Below are 18,367 nucleotides of genomic sequence, written 5' to 3'. Positions count from 1 at the left end.
CAGTGCAAGATTTGAAGGAAAAGATATTAATACCAAGCAAATGTGTTCACCTCTGCTTTTACCACATTGCTAAAAACCATGTTTCTCCTTAAGTTCTTTAAAGCTGTGATCTGAAGGATATATTGAGGTGATGTTGCAATAGAGACCACCATGTTAATATACTGCACAAATTATCTAATAATAACAATACAACACTAATGGCTACGACAATATGAAGAATAATTTTCTTAATTTACACAGTCATTATTCAACTTACCAACAGGAGTATTTGGATTGCTAGCTGTAGGTCGTTTACGAGGAGTTATTGTGGTTGAGATAGGCAATCCCAAAGATGCAGTCTGTGGAACATTCTGACCCCTAGGTCGTTGCCTAGGTGCCACAGTTGTTGATTCAACACCACCAGATGCAACAGTCCTAGAAAAGTATAATGGACCAAAGAAATTTACATCAAAATAATCTAAATAACATCAATATGATGTTCATTATTTTCTAGACGCAACTCCATAAAGTAGCTACATGAAGAGCAAAAGAGATAACCGCTTGACAAAAAAAGAAACAAATCTGTTAACAACAAGAGAACTTTACAAAAAAAACAACTCACTTCTGGCCTGTCATTTTGATCTGTTTTGCCTCTGATTCAGATGGAGGCACTGGAAGAGTACTGACATCAGGGAGGGGGGATGACTGACACAAAAAGCAATAAACATTATGGTCATGACTTTAAAAACCACTAAAAGTGCCTTTGGCTGAGACTGTCCTGTAAAGAAGTCTTTGGGTGGGTGCGGGAAGAACACACAAATGTAAATAATGCATGTGGGTAAACACAGTTTTAGAGAATGCACTTTTGCTTTGAAAAATTTACACAAATTATTGAAATTTCAAGATAAAAAGGAGGACATAAGTCTAACAATATGTTTTTAAATGATCATATTAAGTATGAAACAAACATGAATTTACTGTACAATTTGTGGTAATCTCTGTAGATCTCAACTTTTTGCTAGACTTGCAGAAAGGTACATAGATTCTATATTTAGAGTCAGTAAAGTGCACATAAAAATAAAATTTCTGTTAACAAAATTCTCTGCATCAGATGACAACAATATAACAGTGATAAGAGAATATCAAAGGATTATCAAAACCATAATATCTATCCTTTACCCGGCCATATCCCTTTTCAATTTCTGGTTCCACAATTTCACTGAATAAAACCTGGTCCTCCTTGTCAACCTCTGTTCCTAGATAGATTTTCAGAAAGTCCCCCCACCTCCCCCTATTTTCAGTAGTTATGTCTGTTAAACCTCTGGCCATGAATACTCAATGTCACATAAAGTAAAACTCCCCACCACTACAACTCATTCATGTCACATGCCATACACTCTGCTAGCTCTCTTGGCCAAGCTTATTAAGTTAATTTCACTTAAATAATATTGTCATTAAGTGTATTTGTTGTTGTAGTTGTCCCTCATCATGCCGTACACTTGTTAGTAAGTCACTGTAACTGTACTACTGGGTAAATTGTGTTGCTGTTAAATATCTATTTCTAAAGCTATAAAATGACCTTGCTCTGCAAAGAAAATAGACTTAAGCATTTCAATAAAGAAAACAGGCCATTGTACTTTGAGACATATCTCAAGATATTCAGTCAAAACAAGACATCAAAATGCCACTTAACAATACTCACATTCATGTTTGGCACTGGATTTTCTTTTCCTATTAAATGGAATGCTATGTAGGAAACCTGGAAAATGTCTGGCCTTTTGTTAGGATCCTTTTCAAGCATATATGCTGAGGACAGACAGATCAAAAATTTAATTTAGGCAAACCACTCACAACAATAAATCTGAACTATACCAATTAAAAAACAATTTCACAAAAACGAAAAACTTTCCCCCTTAAAAACCTTTCATTCAAGATAGCCACACAATGGTTGTTGTGACATATGCTACTCTTATGTCTTGTTACTTCTTTTGGTGACTGGAGTGTTTGTATGACTGCTGCCGTTGTGCTTGATTTGGAGTCTATGTTATTGGCTGAGATGATTCTTTACACTGTTCTGCCATCTATATGTTTGTGCTTCATTTGATTCCAGATCTACCAGTCCTTGCAATGGCGGATCTGCAGTAACTGCTGTGAGTTTCTGATGTATTTTCATTTTTTTGCAACTGCTTCATGAGTCCCCAAAGATCAGTGGTTCGTTCTCATCTTTATATTGATGAAACCCACAGTCTCTGGCGTGGAGATTGAAAAGGTTTTATCTTGTTGCAGTCTGAATCTGCTTTTTGAGATCTTAAAATATCTTGATACTTTTAGTCCATATTATGTGGATCCTGTTTACATTTTTTATCTTATATTCGTCATCAGTACTGTTTATCCTTCCATCGTTCATTTGTTGTGTGCTTGTTCTTCTGTCCCTCTCATGTTGACCCTGTCTTGTTCTTTAGCACTAACAGCATGCTCCTTATGAGTGTGAGTATGCGCTATATAAATTTTGCATTATCATCATCTAATGGACAGGCCTCCCATGTTGCAGCCTGTACATTCCGGATGATTGCACTGCTGTTCCTTTGATGGCAAGTGTCACACTCAGACTGCCTGTTCACCTGCTGCTACTTCTACCGAACATTCTCCTCATCCATGACTTTGGCTGAATTACTTCCCTATTTATTTACTACTACTGCTGCATCCTAGATTCTACCTACAATGCTGTGCTCAGTGGCAATGTGATCTAATGCGTATGGCAGATAAATAATTTCCTGAAAGGCATTAATAAAGAGGTTTTGCATTTGAACCCTTCCAATCCCTACCCCCTTCCACTGTTCCTAACAATGCCTAGCATGGTCAGGGATTGGGGGTTATGGGAGAGAGTATCAAACTTTTAGATTTAGATTTTAGAGTGATGTCCCCTTGCCTAACTGGCTGGAGGGGCAGAGAGGTATTTTTGTTTTATCTGATGTCTTCCTCATGTTGGAAATGCGACTGTTTTGATCAAGCGCTTGGAATGTGCTGCCTCTTCCATGTCAGTGGCTTTGGTTTTTTTCTGACATGCAGACCATGATTTGTGAAGGCTTCATGTCATCTTGACCTTCTGTTCATTGGTGAACTTTTGCGTGTGCTGGACTCATTTGTTGTTCCAGTGAGACTTGTGCCATCGTTGGATTTGCTGCATTTGCTATGAAGTGTATTGTGGCTTGTATGATGTTTTGATATTTGGACTGCAGATTGTTGTTTATGCTGGATGTGGACGCTGCTCTGTGTGTGGAGGACACGGTCTGCTGAACACCGAGATTTTGTCATCATATTATTTTATTGTCACCATATTTTGATGTCACATCACCTACTGTGATTTGTGAACTGTCTTGAGCTGTCCACAGATCAGGATAAGGCGCTACACAAGCAAACACTTACTATTATTAAAATCTTCACTGCTGCTGTTTTATGAGGAAATAAAACTGTCTGAAGGCAGGGTTTACACTTTCAAAAATCCGAGTGGATGAAGTTATGATGAAATGACACCAGCTTAGTAATGTCAAACTGTACTGGATGACATAGAATGTACATAATGAAAAATTTAGCACATGGACGATACAGAAAAAAACCCCACATGTATAATGAAATATTAAGTGCATGGTGCACTTTCTTTCAGGCATTCCTCACTGCAGGTTCATCGTCCTGGTCAGAAAATGACATAATTGATAGGGATGTTTGCTAGTCAATAAATAAACAGCTAAAACATCCACTTCTGACATAAAACTTTACCGATTAAAGACTGGAGACCCCGTGAATATCGACAGTTGTCTGGTATGGAGTAGTTACCACTCTGAATAGCAAGGGAACTCTCGCCAAAAGGTAAAGTAAAAAAACATAACTTGTACAGCAAGCACCCAAGAGCCTGCAACAGATCCAAGGTATTACTTGATTTCAAGTATTTATAGCCTTGAAATGATCTTCTTTATTCCCAACGGGATGTTAAATCAACAAAAATATGCATCTTTATTTACGGTTATGCATCTCCTTTACCACACTTTTTTTTTTTTTTTTTTTTTTTTTTTTTTAGGCCCTTTCACCCCTCCTGGGGCATAGGCCATCGACTACAGTCTTAACTGTTGTCGATGTTTCGGTAGCAAGGATTTGTTTTTACGGGGTGGGGGTGCTGGCCCCACGCCCAACCCTCCTCCTTTTTCAGCCGGGCTTGGGACCGTCCTTGGCGGAGGGCGGCCAGCCCTGTAAACAGATGCCACGTGCAGAGAAAGAACAGCGTGCCCGAGACGAGAAATGAACTCAGGGCAGCCAACCTTCACTGTATTGGTGACAGGCGCTAACAGCGCTAACCGTTGCGCAACCGGGCCGCCCCCTTTACCACACTGCCTCTATTTTAATATTTTATTATCAAAAAGTATTGTAAACGAATATACCTTTTTTTTTAGAGACTGTGCTGTCCTTTCGGCGATGCTGTAGTTCTGAGTAAGTCATATTATTTGGCCTTTAAAATTAAAATATTAAAAAAGGTGGAACATGAAAAGTTCAAAATCCTCCATTATGTAAATATTGCTGCTTACCCACATATCAGCTTTTGTGGTGATAGCAATGCCTCCATATAAATCGATCATTTCTGGGGCTCTATAAGATAGAGTAGTGTATCTGTTCAAAACAAATTTACAAAACCATTACAAGATTATGCACATCTCAATAACACATCAAATATATTTTATGACTTTGTTACGAGCTGCATCATGATTTAGTTTTTAAAAAAAAGAAGAAATTTTCTGTATAATTCTCACAAATAAGGACATACTCTTAAAAAAAAAGCTGCTCATTTTCAGCCAAGACTTTTCAAATAAGAAAATTAATGATTATTTAGGACCTAATCTACAAATCTCTTGAATAGATTTGGATGCTTCCTAAATATTTTTTTCAAATCAGAGTTAACAATTCTTTGGGTTTTAGTTATGAAGCTCATATATAACATTCACATTATCACACATTTACAACAGATGACAAACAGCTTGATAATGGACCGTCATAATAAAGAATAATGTTTAAAACAGTATACGTTATCAAGTTCCCAGCCCTCTAAATGCTGATGGCAAAGTCTAGAGAGCAAAAACTTCCACCAACTTTTGTATCTCATCCTCTAATTGCGGGATTTTCTGTTGTTCTGGATTCATCACTCTTCCTGTGCAGCTGCCAAAGTCACAGAGGACATAGTTGCCCCCTTCCCCAATCAATATGTTCTCCACCTGTTGTCAAAAAGAAAGTCCTTCTTTTGTTGAAAGAATCTTTCAGACACAGGCAACAGTTGCTGTAATTTGTTTTAACTGTTCCAGTAGCATTGGGTCCACCAATGCTTATGCCCAGTGGGTCTAAGTAATAGAACGTAAAAAAAAATTATGAGCAGCACAATTTCCTGACATAAATTAGTTTTTTCATAAGGTCATCTGACAGCTTACCCTTACCACAGGTCAACAGTTTGTTTCACATGCTTAAATACTTTTGTTCTGTGTTATAAAACTATTGGAGCTTGGCTAAATAAAGCTGTCTAAAGGCAAATAGATAAAATGTGGCTAAAACATTCCTTTCTACAGATGATGTGCTCATGAAAAATATGTGTGTCACATAACTGCAACACAGTTCATGAGCTTGAATGAAAAGACATAGACACATGACTTTACCTTAAGATCCCGATGAATGATGGGCGTCTGGCAGTGATGGAGGCGAGATACAGCCTCACACACATCACAGAAGATTTTCAAAACCTCTTTTTCACTGAAGCCAATGGACAATCGGTCATTCATCAGTTGTATCACAGATCCTGCATAATACCCATATCAGTATCAAAAAGATGCTGATGACAGTAAAACTTTATAAATAAACCAAATAAAGAAATAAATCTTGACCAGGAAGCACACATTTAAAATGAATGACATGCTGGTATATGTTCTGCCAATCTGCTTCCAGATATTTCAAAATTCTGTGACAAGTTTGTGTTTTAGGAACATGCATGCATGTAAGCACACACAATCTTCCAAGAAATATACATCAACTGCTCTGTATTTCTTCTATATAAAAATCACAAATGCATTAAACATCGTCTTGGCACTGGTAACAACATTTACGACATGCACTATGAAATATTAAAATACTATTTCACTAAGTTTTTATGCATAACATAAAAATTTACTAATATAATATTTCATAATAATATAACAAAAATTTAATAATAAGCAAAACTTTTCGGACTAACACAGATACATGTGTCAAAGACAAGAGTTGCTTTTACAGGATTTATGCACAGTGTTGGATGCCTACCCCAAACAACCATATCAACAAAGCACTGCACATACATGTGCTGTACAGTAATTTTTAGCTAATGTATATTTAAGACTGTGAGTCTTAACAAAGTTGTACAACACCTACATTTGCCCATAGCAAATTCAAATAGCATGAACAGTCAGTCACTAAAGAAACCTTTATTGCAGAGTACATTTCCTTCTCTCTGTTCAGCTGTATAAAGCAGCTAAAATCTGTGCACTGTAATTTTCAGCACAGCACAAACATGCTTCTCACCTCTGCAATATTGCATGAGTAAAAGTACTTCATACACCTTGTTCGGCATTGCAGAGACGCTGGAATCTATGTAGCGGATGATATTTTTATGACCACTTAGGTCTTTCTGTAAATGAATCATGACATACAAAATGCATGAGAAAACAAGTTTGCATTTAAAAATTATTTTGGGTTCGTGAAATAATAAACTTGAGATTTTAATTTTATATCAGTGAAATAATGGCTAATGACATTTTATTTGAATGAGCTGCAGACAAAAGAAGAATTTTCCACAGATCATTTTAAAATGTTTGGTCTGCATCAGTTTGTGATGCTAAAATACATGATAAATTGTTTCCTAGTAAAATGTTTAACATTTCTTGAAGCATTATCTTTATCAATATGATGTAAATTGATAAAAAAAAAAATATATATTGTATGATCCTTTTAATACTCTTGTTTTAGAGTTTTCTCTAACTTCTCAACATTGATAGTAACTTCACAAAACCACACTAACAGATGTCAATCCCAATGTTGAGAAATCTGTTCCTTTGTGACAGATACCTCAGACATATGTGCATACATATATAATGAATGATGGCATGTATGCACGCACACATACACAATATTAATGAATAGTAAAACACAATGAATTTCTAGTTCAATAACATAAGACAAAATATAAACAAAGAAAGAAAAGGAAAACAGAAAAAGGGTGGGTTTAAAGCCTGACACGCCCCCCCTCCCCCAAAAAAATTTACGTTTCACAGGATATTGCTGGTTTTTTAATATCATTTTTAAAGACATTAAATTAACACTGATTTATGGAAACTTGAGGAGAGAGAGAAAAGATATATTGTTCTCATTTCTCTCAGCTACTGCACTGACAAATTAACTAGTTTATTTATCGCATAACTGTGATACTATTCTTAAGTTTAGCCTATTAAAAAAAAAATAACCTCACTGTCTGATTACTCAAGCATATATGCAAGCACAGACACATATATGTGTGCATACAAATATACACCACACAAAACATGTGTGCACACTATTCTGCAGTCTTTGAGCCACAGAAAAGAAAGGCAGAGACAAATAACAGGACAGCATCTTGTGAACATTGAAAATTATGTTCAAATAATAGAATATTCTTGAGAGTAAGTGAAAATGAACATTAACTCAATGATCTATAAATAAAAAAGATAAGTCTAACTGACACTATACCTCAGACATGTTTGTCAGTGGATATTGGTATGTACAGGATGCAATCAAGAGTGAATGTTATCTTAAATTTGTCATCATTGAAGATAATCTGCATATGCAAGTCTACAATGTGTAATCCCTAAACAAAACAAGCTAAGTAAATCACACTACTCTGTGAATGAAACAGAACTGAAAATATACCACATGCTGCAAGAAAGGTAACCATTGTATAAATGCCTGAATATTTCTAATAAATCTGAGTTAATCTGAGTTCGGAAATATGCATCATATAAATGCCTGACTATTAGAAAGACTTCAGAAATATATAAAGAAAGATGTTAATCCAAAAGAAACAACACCTATTATGTTTATTTTTTTTTAACACTATGGCTATAATTCAACATAGTATTCAGCTGCAGAAACAGGCTTTTTAAGTGCTAAACATCTTCTCTTTGCAATAAACACATTAATCTATGCTACTAGATAATTAACTAAAATGTCAAAGTTCATTTTTACCTCTAAGCCAGTGGTTCTCAAAGTGTGGCCCGCGGACCACTAGTGGTCCGCGGGCATAAGTCAGGTGGTCCGCGGCAGACAGTCGTCATATGTCAGCAAAGTGTTTAAAGTGATGGCATTCCTCGCATTAACATTTTAATTACAAAGAACGAGGTAGTTTAATGTCAACTTATTACTACACTACTGCCACAAAAAGACATTTAGTTTTGAATTGTAATGAAACAAATGCGGCATTTTAAATTTGAAATTCATAGTACAGAGTGATTTTTAGGCCTTGGTGGTCCGCCATAGTTTTTACTTAAGTAAAGTGGTCCGCTGTCCGAAATACTTTGAACCACTGCTCTAAGCAACAGTTTAAGTACATTTTTGTAGATTTTAGGACCAAAAAGCTGCTTGTCAAAGAAATGAATACTTACTGCAATTTTGATTTCTTTCTGACAAACTGCCAAGTCCTTTTCATTATTGACATACATGCGTTTGAGAGCAAAACGCCCTCCAGTTGAGGATTTCACCAGGAAAACCACCGAAAACCCTCCTGTAGAAAAGTTTCAAATGAATTTAACTACAAGAAAATATTCCCTTACTTTTAAAATAAAGTTTTGAAATTTTCCTAAAAAAAAAAAAAAAGCTGCTTCTGCTATAATTAAACTTGATGTTAATATCACTAGATGAACAAATATAAAAAAGAAATTTATTTTTAATTATCACGTAGTGTGGAGACCTCAGAATGCAGTGATGGTGATGTGTATGTGTATATATGTCTTAAAATGCATACATTTTTCAAGTAAACTATTCCCATCACACCCATTAAAAGCTTCAAATCGTCAATTCTAAAAATTCCTTATGTGCATTTTCCTTAACGCCAACAAGTCCAAAAATAAAACCCTCACAAAATGAAATTTTGTATCGTTTCTTTAACATGCTTTTTTTTTAATATATAAAATACAGTTTATCTACGCTTTCGTACAGTCATCAATTATCCAATTTACGATAATCTTCTTTAAAATTAAGACAATTGCGACTAATTTGTAGGCTATAAATTCGACGTAACTTATGAATCTTCACAAATTACAGGTATCCGAATGATCTCTCTTCATTCAACAGCTACCTGTTGGCAATGTACGAGTATTCCTGTAAAGACTGATATATTTTGACACAGGTCAATTATTCCGAAAAAAAGCAAACACGCCCCTCTCCACCCACCTTCAGCAATAACATCCTCCACTGTTAGGCTGAAACGCCCAACTTGAAAAGTCTTTCCGACATGAGAACTTTGTTGGTTAGATCCAAACAATTTCTTCATTTTTGTTTCTTTCTATACGTTATCATGAATAAGAATCAACAGATAAAATGTTCAAGGCTCTCTCTCAAAATCAGCGAGAACGGACTTCCTGTACTGTTCTTCGATACTTCCGCTGGCCGAAACAGGGACTCTGGAGAGTGTTTCATTCTTACTCTCTGCCAGGATTGTATACACGGTCTTTTCTTAGCTGTGATAGGTCTGACCAGTCCAACTGCATCCAATCAATTCGGTTTCAATAAATCAGTTACTTGTTCACATCGCCGAAGGTTTCAATCTGGTTTATGGCGGAAGTCTCGCATTTACTAAAACCACGTGATAATGTTTGTGATGACTCTTCTTTTCCCAGACGACTTACATAAATTTTAGAAATTCACAGAAAAAACCTATTTGGATAGTTTCAAATAAATTTAGCACAATAGTAGATGCATCTTATTGTATAAAGAAATATTCAATAATTTTCTTTCTCTTGAAAGGATCATGTACTTTTATCTATTCTCGTTTGTAGTCACGAATATTCTCACACAGTAACATCATGGCTGATGACGCGGGAGACAAAAATTATCCAAACACCAAGTGAGACCGTTTGTTTTTATTTACGTGTGCATTTCACACAAATGTCGTGAGCATGAAGTATGTCGATGAGTGTGCATTTGTGAGTAATCCAGTGATCTAATCAATCTGTAAAAGAGTTCTTTTTGAGAGAGAGAAAGCATCAACAGGTATTAATTTATTGAGTCAGAAGTTGAGAAATACTTTCAGCTTTGCAGGATTCGTTCATTCCCATCAGAGTCTATGTTTTTTTTTTCTCGCAACAGTCATGTGATGGATGCATACACACTGCAATTCTACAATAAAATGTTGGATGTTAGAAAGGACCAACCACTTTACTAGAGACATGATTGTTTACATGAACAGTAATAATGGTGGGCTATTGTCTTTATTATTAAGGGCAGCTTCATACCTCAGCATGTTGCATTTTTGGGTTAAAAACCAAGTTTTAAGTGCATTAGGATAAATGTTTAGTTTTTAGTCTTATTAATAACTTGCTGCAGTCCTGTTGGATACTTTAAAGTTTTACTCCTTTTTAGGGAGGCAGCCCAGAAAACTATTGAGAATGGTGCATTGGCAGAGAAAAAGGCCGAAGCAGGTTAGTAAACAAACTCACATTTTCATTTATGTATGAAAAATGGTTTTTGGGAATATGTCAAGTTACTTTTGGTTTGATAATGTTTACAATATTGTTACTGCATAATCATGTAAATAAAAGAAAACTTTATTGAAGGGTAATTGCTAAAAATATTCAGTAGGAAAAACTCATTGCCAAATGCAAATTTCCATTCCAGACACATACACACATAAACAATTTTGTTTTATGCTTTCAGCGCTTATATTATAATTTTTGCATGTACATTTACATCTTTCAATTTAAAAAAAAACTGAAGTGCAATTATTCGCTTATATTTTAGCTAGACTTTTGCTGGTCTGAGGACTAAGTATATTTTTATCTTTAGAACCAATGGACACTGATGCATCAACAGCTGGGAGCCAGTCCCAGGGGGAGGAGGAGACAGCAGAAACACCTAAATGTTACTGGTGAGTTTATAATGAGACTAACATACTTATGTTTTTATTTGTAACTCATGAAAACTCAACAGTTTTAATAAAAGGTTTTACAGTTTTTGCTGTAAATTGTCAACTTATTTCTCCATATTCTTCATTTGTAATTATAGAAGAGTAGAGACAGAAATTTGTAGGAAAGCTACAAGAGCCACAAAAGCGTTTTTTTTTATTATTAAATTTTATTTAAGCAAATTATTAAATGATTTTTTTTCCTTCAGTGTATGTGAAGGATAAATACATTGAACTGCACTGTTATTAACATTGTTAAGAAGTTCAGATGTGCAGAAATTTGTGTGCAGTAGCATGCCTGTAATGTTGAACTACTAGTTACTTCCACCATATAAAACGAAGTTTGCTGTTAACTATTTGCAGTGGTCAGCCACGCAGTCTTGGATGTGTTGAGCTTTTATGTGGTACCTGTCTGGCTTGGTTTCACTCAGAATGCGTTTCAGTGAACATAGGGTGAGTTGCATAGCACAAAGTTGTACACACACGCATATTTACATTCAATACTCTCTTCCCACAACCCTCTTCTCCTTGACAAAATACTTGCAGTTTACTAAAGCCACATGTTTGTCTAAATTTATTGGTCCATCATTGCATTAGGATTTTTCCATTCACAATCCAGAAAAGTCAAAGATGAAACTGACAGTAAACAAAGATGGGCTTGCCCTCAAAGCTAGAAGATAAGCTTAATATAACTACCTTTTGTGGAAAACAGTGTGCAGATAAAGCCATGGAGACATGAGACAATCCTTTTTTGTTGAACAATGCTCTAACAGAATTGCTATGAGAACAAGATGAAAGGATAAAAAGACAAGAAGTCTTGCTAACTGTCAGAGAGCTTCAGGCTTGAGTAAAGACAAAAGTTGGTCTTTTGCAGGAAGAGCTTGCCATTCATGACATGTTATCAGTTCTGCTGCAAAAAGTGCAGTCCAACTGAGAGCGAGAGCTTCATCAGGCGACAAGCAAGTAAGTGGTGATTAAAGCAGCGTATGCCAGTTTTCAGCAGAGCTCAGCTACAGAGGGATGAAACATATTTAGCTCCTGAACAGATTAATTTTATCAGAGACAAAAGTGACTAAGGGAAAGGTAGTTTAGATGTCTATTAACAAGATGGAAACAAAAAACTTGATTCTTTGGAGTAGGGGTTTTACGTATTATCTGTCCAATGCTTTTTATTTTTGAATATCATTATGCAAGAGAGTTTTGTTTTTGTTCTTGCCTCTGTATCGTTTTACAAAAATCTGGTATATAGATTTGTTTTGCCACATCAGGAATGGCCTTTTTGTGTAATTAATGTGGCATTTTTCTTGACCTTACATGTTTTGTTTTTTTTTAAACCATCTGGATTTTGGGCTGTATTTATTGCAGCATTTAGTCAAATGTGTCAACAGGCCATAGCTAATCTCATCCTGCAGAGTGCTAATGAAGATGGACAGACAAGCTTTTCAAAAGAGATGGTACATTTTATTCTATGTGTGGGTGTGTGGCTACGGATATATGTGTGTGCTTGCAAATACATTGTGTTTGTGGGTGAGAAGTTATTTGAATGATGGTTGATGAATTTATAAGATGCATTTGATGCCTTTGGATAAGTGTATACTTGTGCAACTTCATGTGTGTGAGCACCTTGAGTCCGCCTTTGTTAGCGGGATAAGATGTTCTATAAATAAAAATTTATTGTTATAGATGTTGAAGAAATTTTGTAACACATTTTTGATGGGATGCATTGGTTGTACTTTACACTGTGACTTGGATAGAATCTTGTTGAGAAAAGTTTTGGAATCATCATTTTCTTAACATTGGCTTTTGCTGGATCTGGCGATTTGTCTTACAGGAAATAATCCCTTTCATAGACAAAAACTGGGAAAACCTTACTACCATGAACCGCAGAGTAAAACTGACTTGGCACAATACAGTCTCTAAAACAATGGTAAGGAATGTTAGAGGAAGAGTGATGTTAGAGGCATGATACTGCTGATGTTCTTTGGTGGGTTTTGTTTTTAAGCAAGTAATATTTTCCTTGTAGCTGCTGCCTCATTTGTTTCATTCCTATTTATTTCTTGCAGACAAAAGAGACAGACATTTTTGCCTGTTCGCTAGAAGATGGGACAGATTCTTATTACACTCTTGTCAATCAGGTCAGTTTGTAAGACTGAGAGATGCAAATTTTGTTGTTTTTTTGCTATGCTGATGGTCACTTACTTAGTCCTAGATGGTACGTAAGGCATCCACTTGAAACCTCCTTTTTTGTTTGTCAGCGGCAGTTTCTGATCTTTCAGCTGTCTCACTACTGATCCTTGCATGTTCCTGTTTGTTGATGACATTTCCTTTTGCCATCAGCTGTCTGGTAAAGGGTTATTTTAAGTGGTGCATCTGGTTTCATTTGGCACACATCTTAAGTCATCTACTGATTTGCATTATGGTTACCATATTTGTGCAGCTGGCTCTTATGAAGATTTTTTTGTTGGTGATTTATGCTAGGCCTGAATAACTTGGAGATTTTCCTCAGACATTTAGTTTAGACATCTCTAGTTTCTGCCTGATTTTTGCTAATACAGTCAAATCTCCCTATGCCACCTACCGGGACCGAGCAAAAGTGGCATAGTAGTGAGAGTGGCATAGTAGCGAGGGTTCGTAAAAACTGCTTTATTTGTTCAAGTTACCCGTCAGTCCAAAGCAGGGGTGGGCAATTAATTTTCCCAAGGGGCCGCATGAGAAATTGGGATGGTTTTAGAGGGCCGGACTAATATAGTTAACTCAGTTTTACCTAATACTGTATGTATAGTATATTTACTGGCGGGCCGGTCAGAGACAGGAGGCCTTTGCCCAGGTCTGGTCCAAAGCTCTCAAGAATCGTCGGCTTCGCTAGCTGTCTCCTCTCATTCTCCCCCTCACCTCTTCATCCTCCACCCCTCCAACCACATCCGCGGCACCTGCATCCTGTCGCTAGTCGACCCCCTCACACCTTCCCTCTGTCACGTGGCTGTCACCCGGCCAGCGACCACCACCCCCCCACATTGCCAGCCTCCACCCTCCCTGTGTGCGTGCTATGTTCTATCCCACCTAACTGCGATGTCCCACACTACCATACTGTATAGTAATCGATTTGCTTTGATGAGTCTGTTCTTTATGTTTTTTCCAGATCTTTATCTGTTGTTACTAGACTGCCAAGATATGTAAATTCATGGACTTTTTAACTTCTTTGTTGTCAGTTGTGATGGGTTCTGTTGACTTGGCGTTGTCTGAAGTTTTTTTGTTTGTTTTGCCTGTGTTTACTGTGAGTCATGTTTTTAGTGCAGTTTTGGTTAGGTTTCCCCCCATTTATTCAGCACAAGTATTGTATCACAATAGCTAGACATTATTGTACATCAGAAGACCTCACAGCTATAAATTGGAGAGGGAAGAAGGTAGATATTCTTCCTTATGCACAAACGTGGGTAAACTGTATTATTTTAATGCTTCACCTGTAAGGTAGTGAGTGTAATAGATATGCCTCAAAGGCAAGAATGTTGGGAAGGCTTGCTAAAGTGACCAGTGTTCAGTGGACCTTTTTTTAAATTTTAAAGAAAAGATTTTACTTTTTCAGGACTTGTCTCGGATAGCACCAAGTTACGATGTCTTCAAAGGATCTGCAGTCGGACTGAATACAGTAGACAGTAGGTTTCTTTTGAGTTGCAGTGGCTTTTAGTGCAAGTGTTAGTTTAGCACAATTATTTATGTTAAATAGAAAAGAGATCATTGTGGTTGGGTATGTAGTATTTGTGCTTGATTATCATTCTCCTGCCATTCCATATGGAAGAATGATTTTGTAAACAAATCGTTAAATCTTCTTCTTTTACATTAGTACCTTCGCAATGTGCACATTCAGATCTTGAGAAAGCAGGAAGGTATGATAGGCAGAGAATCTCTTCATCTTTGTCTTTGCTATTTATTTCCAAGTTCAAACTTACTACAGATCCTTATCCTTAACTAATCATAATCTCAAAGAAATAGCATAAATAACTTGAGCAGGTTAATATAAAGAAAAAATCTGATCCATCAGTAAAACCAGTAACTTAAAACTCTTACGGAGACCTTGAAGGCCTGAGATTCTTACTGTCAAACTTATCAGTAAGTGATCTGCTCACATTGTAGAGCTCCGTTTTTATTGGGGTTTTCTTTGGTGTTTTTTTGGGAGGACAATAAAAGTGTTTAGTAGGCTAAAGCCTAATTGTCCTATAGGTGATTAAAATAAAACAAGTTGAAAAGTTGAAAGAGATTGCACACTGTACTTGGTAATGTTCCCAAAATAATTTTCATTATGTTTTTTTCTATGCAGCAAAAAGCAGAAGTGCAAAAAGGAAAGCTCCTTTTGACAGCAATGTATTCATTTCAAAACAGAAAAAGAGGTATGAATTGATGGAGTGCATATCATCTCAGGTCATTGTCAGATCTAAAAATAGCTGTGCACTTCATTTGACTTTGTTATTAAAAGGATCTTTACAATATCCTATACATGAGTGTGCAGATATGTGCATCCTCACACACACACATATATATTAAAGCACAAATACATCAGCGTAAGATGCATCCATAATTTTGCTGGACGAGATTTAAGTAAATTTGTAGAAGATCAGTTTTTATAAAGTTGTACAGGGTTGTGGGTTTTTTTTCCTTTTTAATGAAATTGGCATTTAAAAAAAAAACAAAACTAAGTTCTTAATTTGATAGTAATATGTCTGGCTTGATTATGTTACAAAGTTAGTCCAGACCAGATAATAACTCACACCCATTAGGCGAGGGTTTCATTGCAGTGACTTAAATTCAGGAACTCGAGTACCAGCTCATGGTTATCCACTAGAGCATCCATATAACAAAGATGGCTACAGATACATTTTGGCCGAGTCAGATCCTCATGCACCTAATCGGCAAGCATTTGATGACAGTGTTGAATGGGCTGGCAAGCCTATCCCTGGCTATCTGTATCGAATGTTTCTTGGCAGTCAAGTTCTGCTGTCAATGCATGACAGAGGTAACTGTCAAATCATTTTTCTTTGACAAACAAATCATTTATTGGATATAGAATGAGTGCATTATATTTTCTTATCAAACAGGCATGCAGCATTTTGTGTATGCTTGTATAGTACCACATGTTATAAAGAAACTTAATATGTAGAGCTAGACAAAATAGCACATGCAGTTCATTATCTAATTCATATTCTTTAAGATAGTTGTAAAGATTATCCTAAGTTCATACCTGAACTTCTCTACCTCCTGATCTAATGAACGACACACGTTACAAGAAGTTATAGTACTCCTGTTAATAGTGTGTGCATAAAGTCTGTTCATTGTGTAATTATAAATTAATTTTGTTTTACTTTTTTTAAAGTAATTATTAAATATGCTAACCTATTTGACACTTGCAAAAAGTACATTAACATTATATAAAGGAAAGTGGCTATGCAGGATTCAGTCATACCAACACAATTTAGGCATTATTATCATAGGAATACTGAAAATATGGCTCCCTTTATCAGAATATTTGTTGGAATTGTTATGTGTGAATAAAGTACATTATGATCTTAAGGTTTGGCTGTGTGTAATGTGTATATAACACTTTTGACACGTGAAGTGCAGCATCGCATGTGTACATCACATTTGTGTTTAACTGAGGCATTCTGCTCAGCACTGGTTAAAAAGACAAAAGGTTTGTTTGTTTGAGAAAAGTTTACATGCATTCATCTTATAGCGCCACAGCTGAAGCTGAGTGACGACCGTTTGACTGTGACAGGAGAGAAGGGGTACAGCATGATTCGAGCTTCCCATGGTGAGGCGTCTTCCAGACAGTTGTACACTATGTTGTAATGAACTCTTAATTTTACTGCCTTCTAATAAAAGGAATAAAATTCTTAGTCTTATCTAATATTAGCTTTTACAGATTTTGTGGGCGGAGGGGGCTGTGTTGGTAGGTGGGTGTCACAGATAGTTCATCTTTTTGGAGAACATTCTAGTGTGTTCACCCATACTATTAAAGATTCATATACAAAAAGAATAATCTACATTTCTTTATTTCTTTCTAGGTGTGGTCAGTGGTCAGTGGTTTTACGAAGTAACAATTGATGAGATGCAGGAGCCAACTGCGACGAGGATTGGCTGGTCACAGTCTTTAGGTGAGTATGATGCCTGCTTGCTTTATAAGTAAGGAAAGAACAATCACCACTTAAGGCAAGACCTGGCACAGAATGTTGATGAAAATCCTTATTTCTGGCCATTTTGAGATAATGTGTTTATATTATGACAGTTCAAAATTGCTCCTAACTGCACTATGAATGTCTCTTCATAAAGCCATCTAGAGATATATTGTCTAATAATATAAATCTTTACTGAAGTATTATGGATACCGAAGTTTTGTTTGCAACTGATATTTTATGGCTACTATAGTTTCTTTGCTTAAGAACAAGTATTTTGGACATGAATTGGTTACAGAACAGTCATTTGGCTCATTATCTTACAATTTATCTTCTCAGGAAATCTGCAAGCCCCATGTGGCTATGATAAATTTAGTTATTCTTGGCGATCACGGAAAGGGACACGATTCCATCAGAGTCACGGCTACCATTACTGTGATGGTGGCTATGGTGAAGGGGATGTGCTTGGATTTTTTGTTTCCTTGCCTGTGCCTGCAGATCGTGAGAAATGGCTTCCACAGACATTTAAGGATCGGGTAAGTCACAAGTAATTATAAATTTATAGCAATACCAAGTTTCCCCACACAGTGGAAAGTTTGATGTGCTTTACAGACATGGGGTAGTAGGGAATGAGGCTGTGTGGCAGCTGAAAGTCACAATCAATAGGAAAATAATATTTTGTCCTGTTACTAGAAATTAGCTTTGACATACCCTCTTTCTGGCACTTTGAGGTTTTTGGTCATTCTTTGAGAAGACACACACACTCTATCAACTATAGCCAACAAGCAACTTTTGATCACTATATCAATGCAAGTCTAGTCAGTCTTGTGCAGTAACATCCCTTCGCTCAGTGTGCTTGAAAAAAGTCTCCTGTGTGCTGAACAGATTTGATTCTGTAATGTCATGAACTTACTGTTACTCCTACGAACACCTGTACAGCTCATGCAAATAAGTAGTTGCTGTAATTAAGCCTGGATAGAACAAATGCACAGGAAAGTGTATAGACAGGTAG

The 18,367-nt window shown here is 36.3% G+C and overlaps 2 protein-coding genes across 4 annotated transcripts in view; one reads left to right on the top strand and one right to left on the bottom strand.

The window, feature by feature from the left end:
- The window catches only part of LOC112575694 (AP2-associated protein kinase 1-like), a 41,472-nt gene extending 31,879 nt beyond the window's left edge, over positions 1 to 9,593 (bottom strand). Inside the window, exons 1-10 of the mRNA XM_025257676.1 lie at positions 9,463 to 9,593; positions 8,676 to 8,794; positions 6,565 to 6,670; positions 5,670 to 5,809; positions 5,116 to 5,237; positions 4,557 to 4,638; positions 3,757 to 3,889; positions 1,682 to 1,785; positions 602 to 684; positions 257 to 414 (exon numbers count right to left, since the gene is read on the bottom strand). Of these exons, the coding sequence (XP_025113461.1) occupies positions 257 to 414; positions 602 to 684; positions 1,682 to 1,785; positions 3,757 to 3,889; positions 4,557 to 4,638; positions 5,116 to 5,237; positions 5,670 to 5,809; positions 6,565 to 6,670; positions 8,676 to 8,794; positions 9,463 to 9,562 (1,147 nt within the window). The 5' untranslated portion in view covers positions 9,563 to 9,593. The remainder of the gene's footprint in view (positions 1 to 256; positions 415 to 601; positions 685 to 1,681; positions 1,786 to 3,756; positions 3,890 to 4,556; positions 4,639 to 5,115; positions 5,238 to 5,669; positions 5,810 to 6,564; positions 6,671 to 8,675; positions 8,795 to 9,462) is intronic.
- Positions 9,594 to 9,740: 147 nt separating this feature from the next.
- The window catches only part of LOC112575786 (set1/Ash2 histone methyltransferase complex subunit ASH2-like), a 36,240-nt gene continuing 27,613 nt past the window's right edge, over positions 9,741 to 18,367 (top strand). For 2 of the 3 annotated variants that reach the window (XM_025257812.1, XM_025257827.1), the window contains exons 1-15: positions 9,741 to 9,882; positions 10,068 to 10,135; positions 10,651 to 10,709; positions 11,074 to 11,155; positions 11,555 to 11,644; positions 12,066 to 12,154; positions 12,557 to 12,645; positions 13,023 to 13,118; positions 13,255 to 13,326; positions 14,775 to 14,844; positions 15,507 to 15,576; positions 15,982 to 16,199; positions 16,917 to 16,994; positions 17,248 to 17,337; positions 17,695 to 17,891. In XM_025257812.1, the coding sequence (XP_025113597.1) occupies positions 9,844 to 9,882; positions 10,068 to 10,135; positions 10,651 to 10,709; positions 11,074 to 11,155; positions 11,555 to 11,644; positions 12,066 to 12,154; positions 12,557 to 12,645; positions 13,023 to 13,118; positions 13,255 to 13,326; positions 14,775 to 14,844; positions 15,507 to 15,576; positions 15,982 to 16,199; positions 16,917 to 16,994; positions 17,248 to 17,337; positions 17,695 to 17,891 (1,407 nt within the window). In that variant the 5' untranslated portion in view covers positions 9,741 to 9,843. Of the gene's footprint in view, positions 9,883 to 10,052; positions 10,136 to 10,650; positions 10,710 to 11,073; positions 11,156 to 11,554; positions 11,645 to 12,065; positions 12,155 to 12,556; positions 12,646 to 13,022; positions 13,119 to 13,254; positions 13,327 to 14,774; positions 14,845 to 15,506; positions 15,577 to 15,981; positions 16,200 to 16,916; positions 16,995 to 17,247; positions 17,338 to 17,694; positions 17,892 to 18,367 lie in introns of those variants that run through there. The other variant, XM_025257819.1, reaches the window with a different exon arrangement.

This window comes from Pomacea canaliculata, linkage group LG1 (assembly GCF_003073045.1).
Source record: "Pomacea canaliculata isolate SZHN2017 linkage group LG1, ASM307304v1, whole genome shotgun sequence".
Taxonomy (NCBI): Eukaryota; Metazoa; Mollusca; class Gastropoda; order Architaenioglossa; family Ampullariidae; genus Pomacea; species Pomacea canaliculata.
The sequence above is the reverse complement of the archived record's forward strand: the minus strand, read 5'-3'. Positions and strand labels throughout refer to the sequence as shown.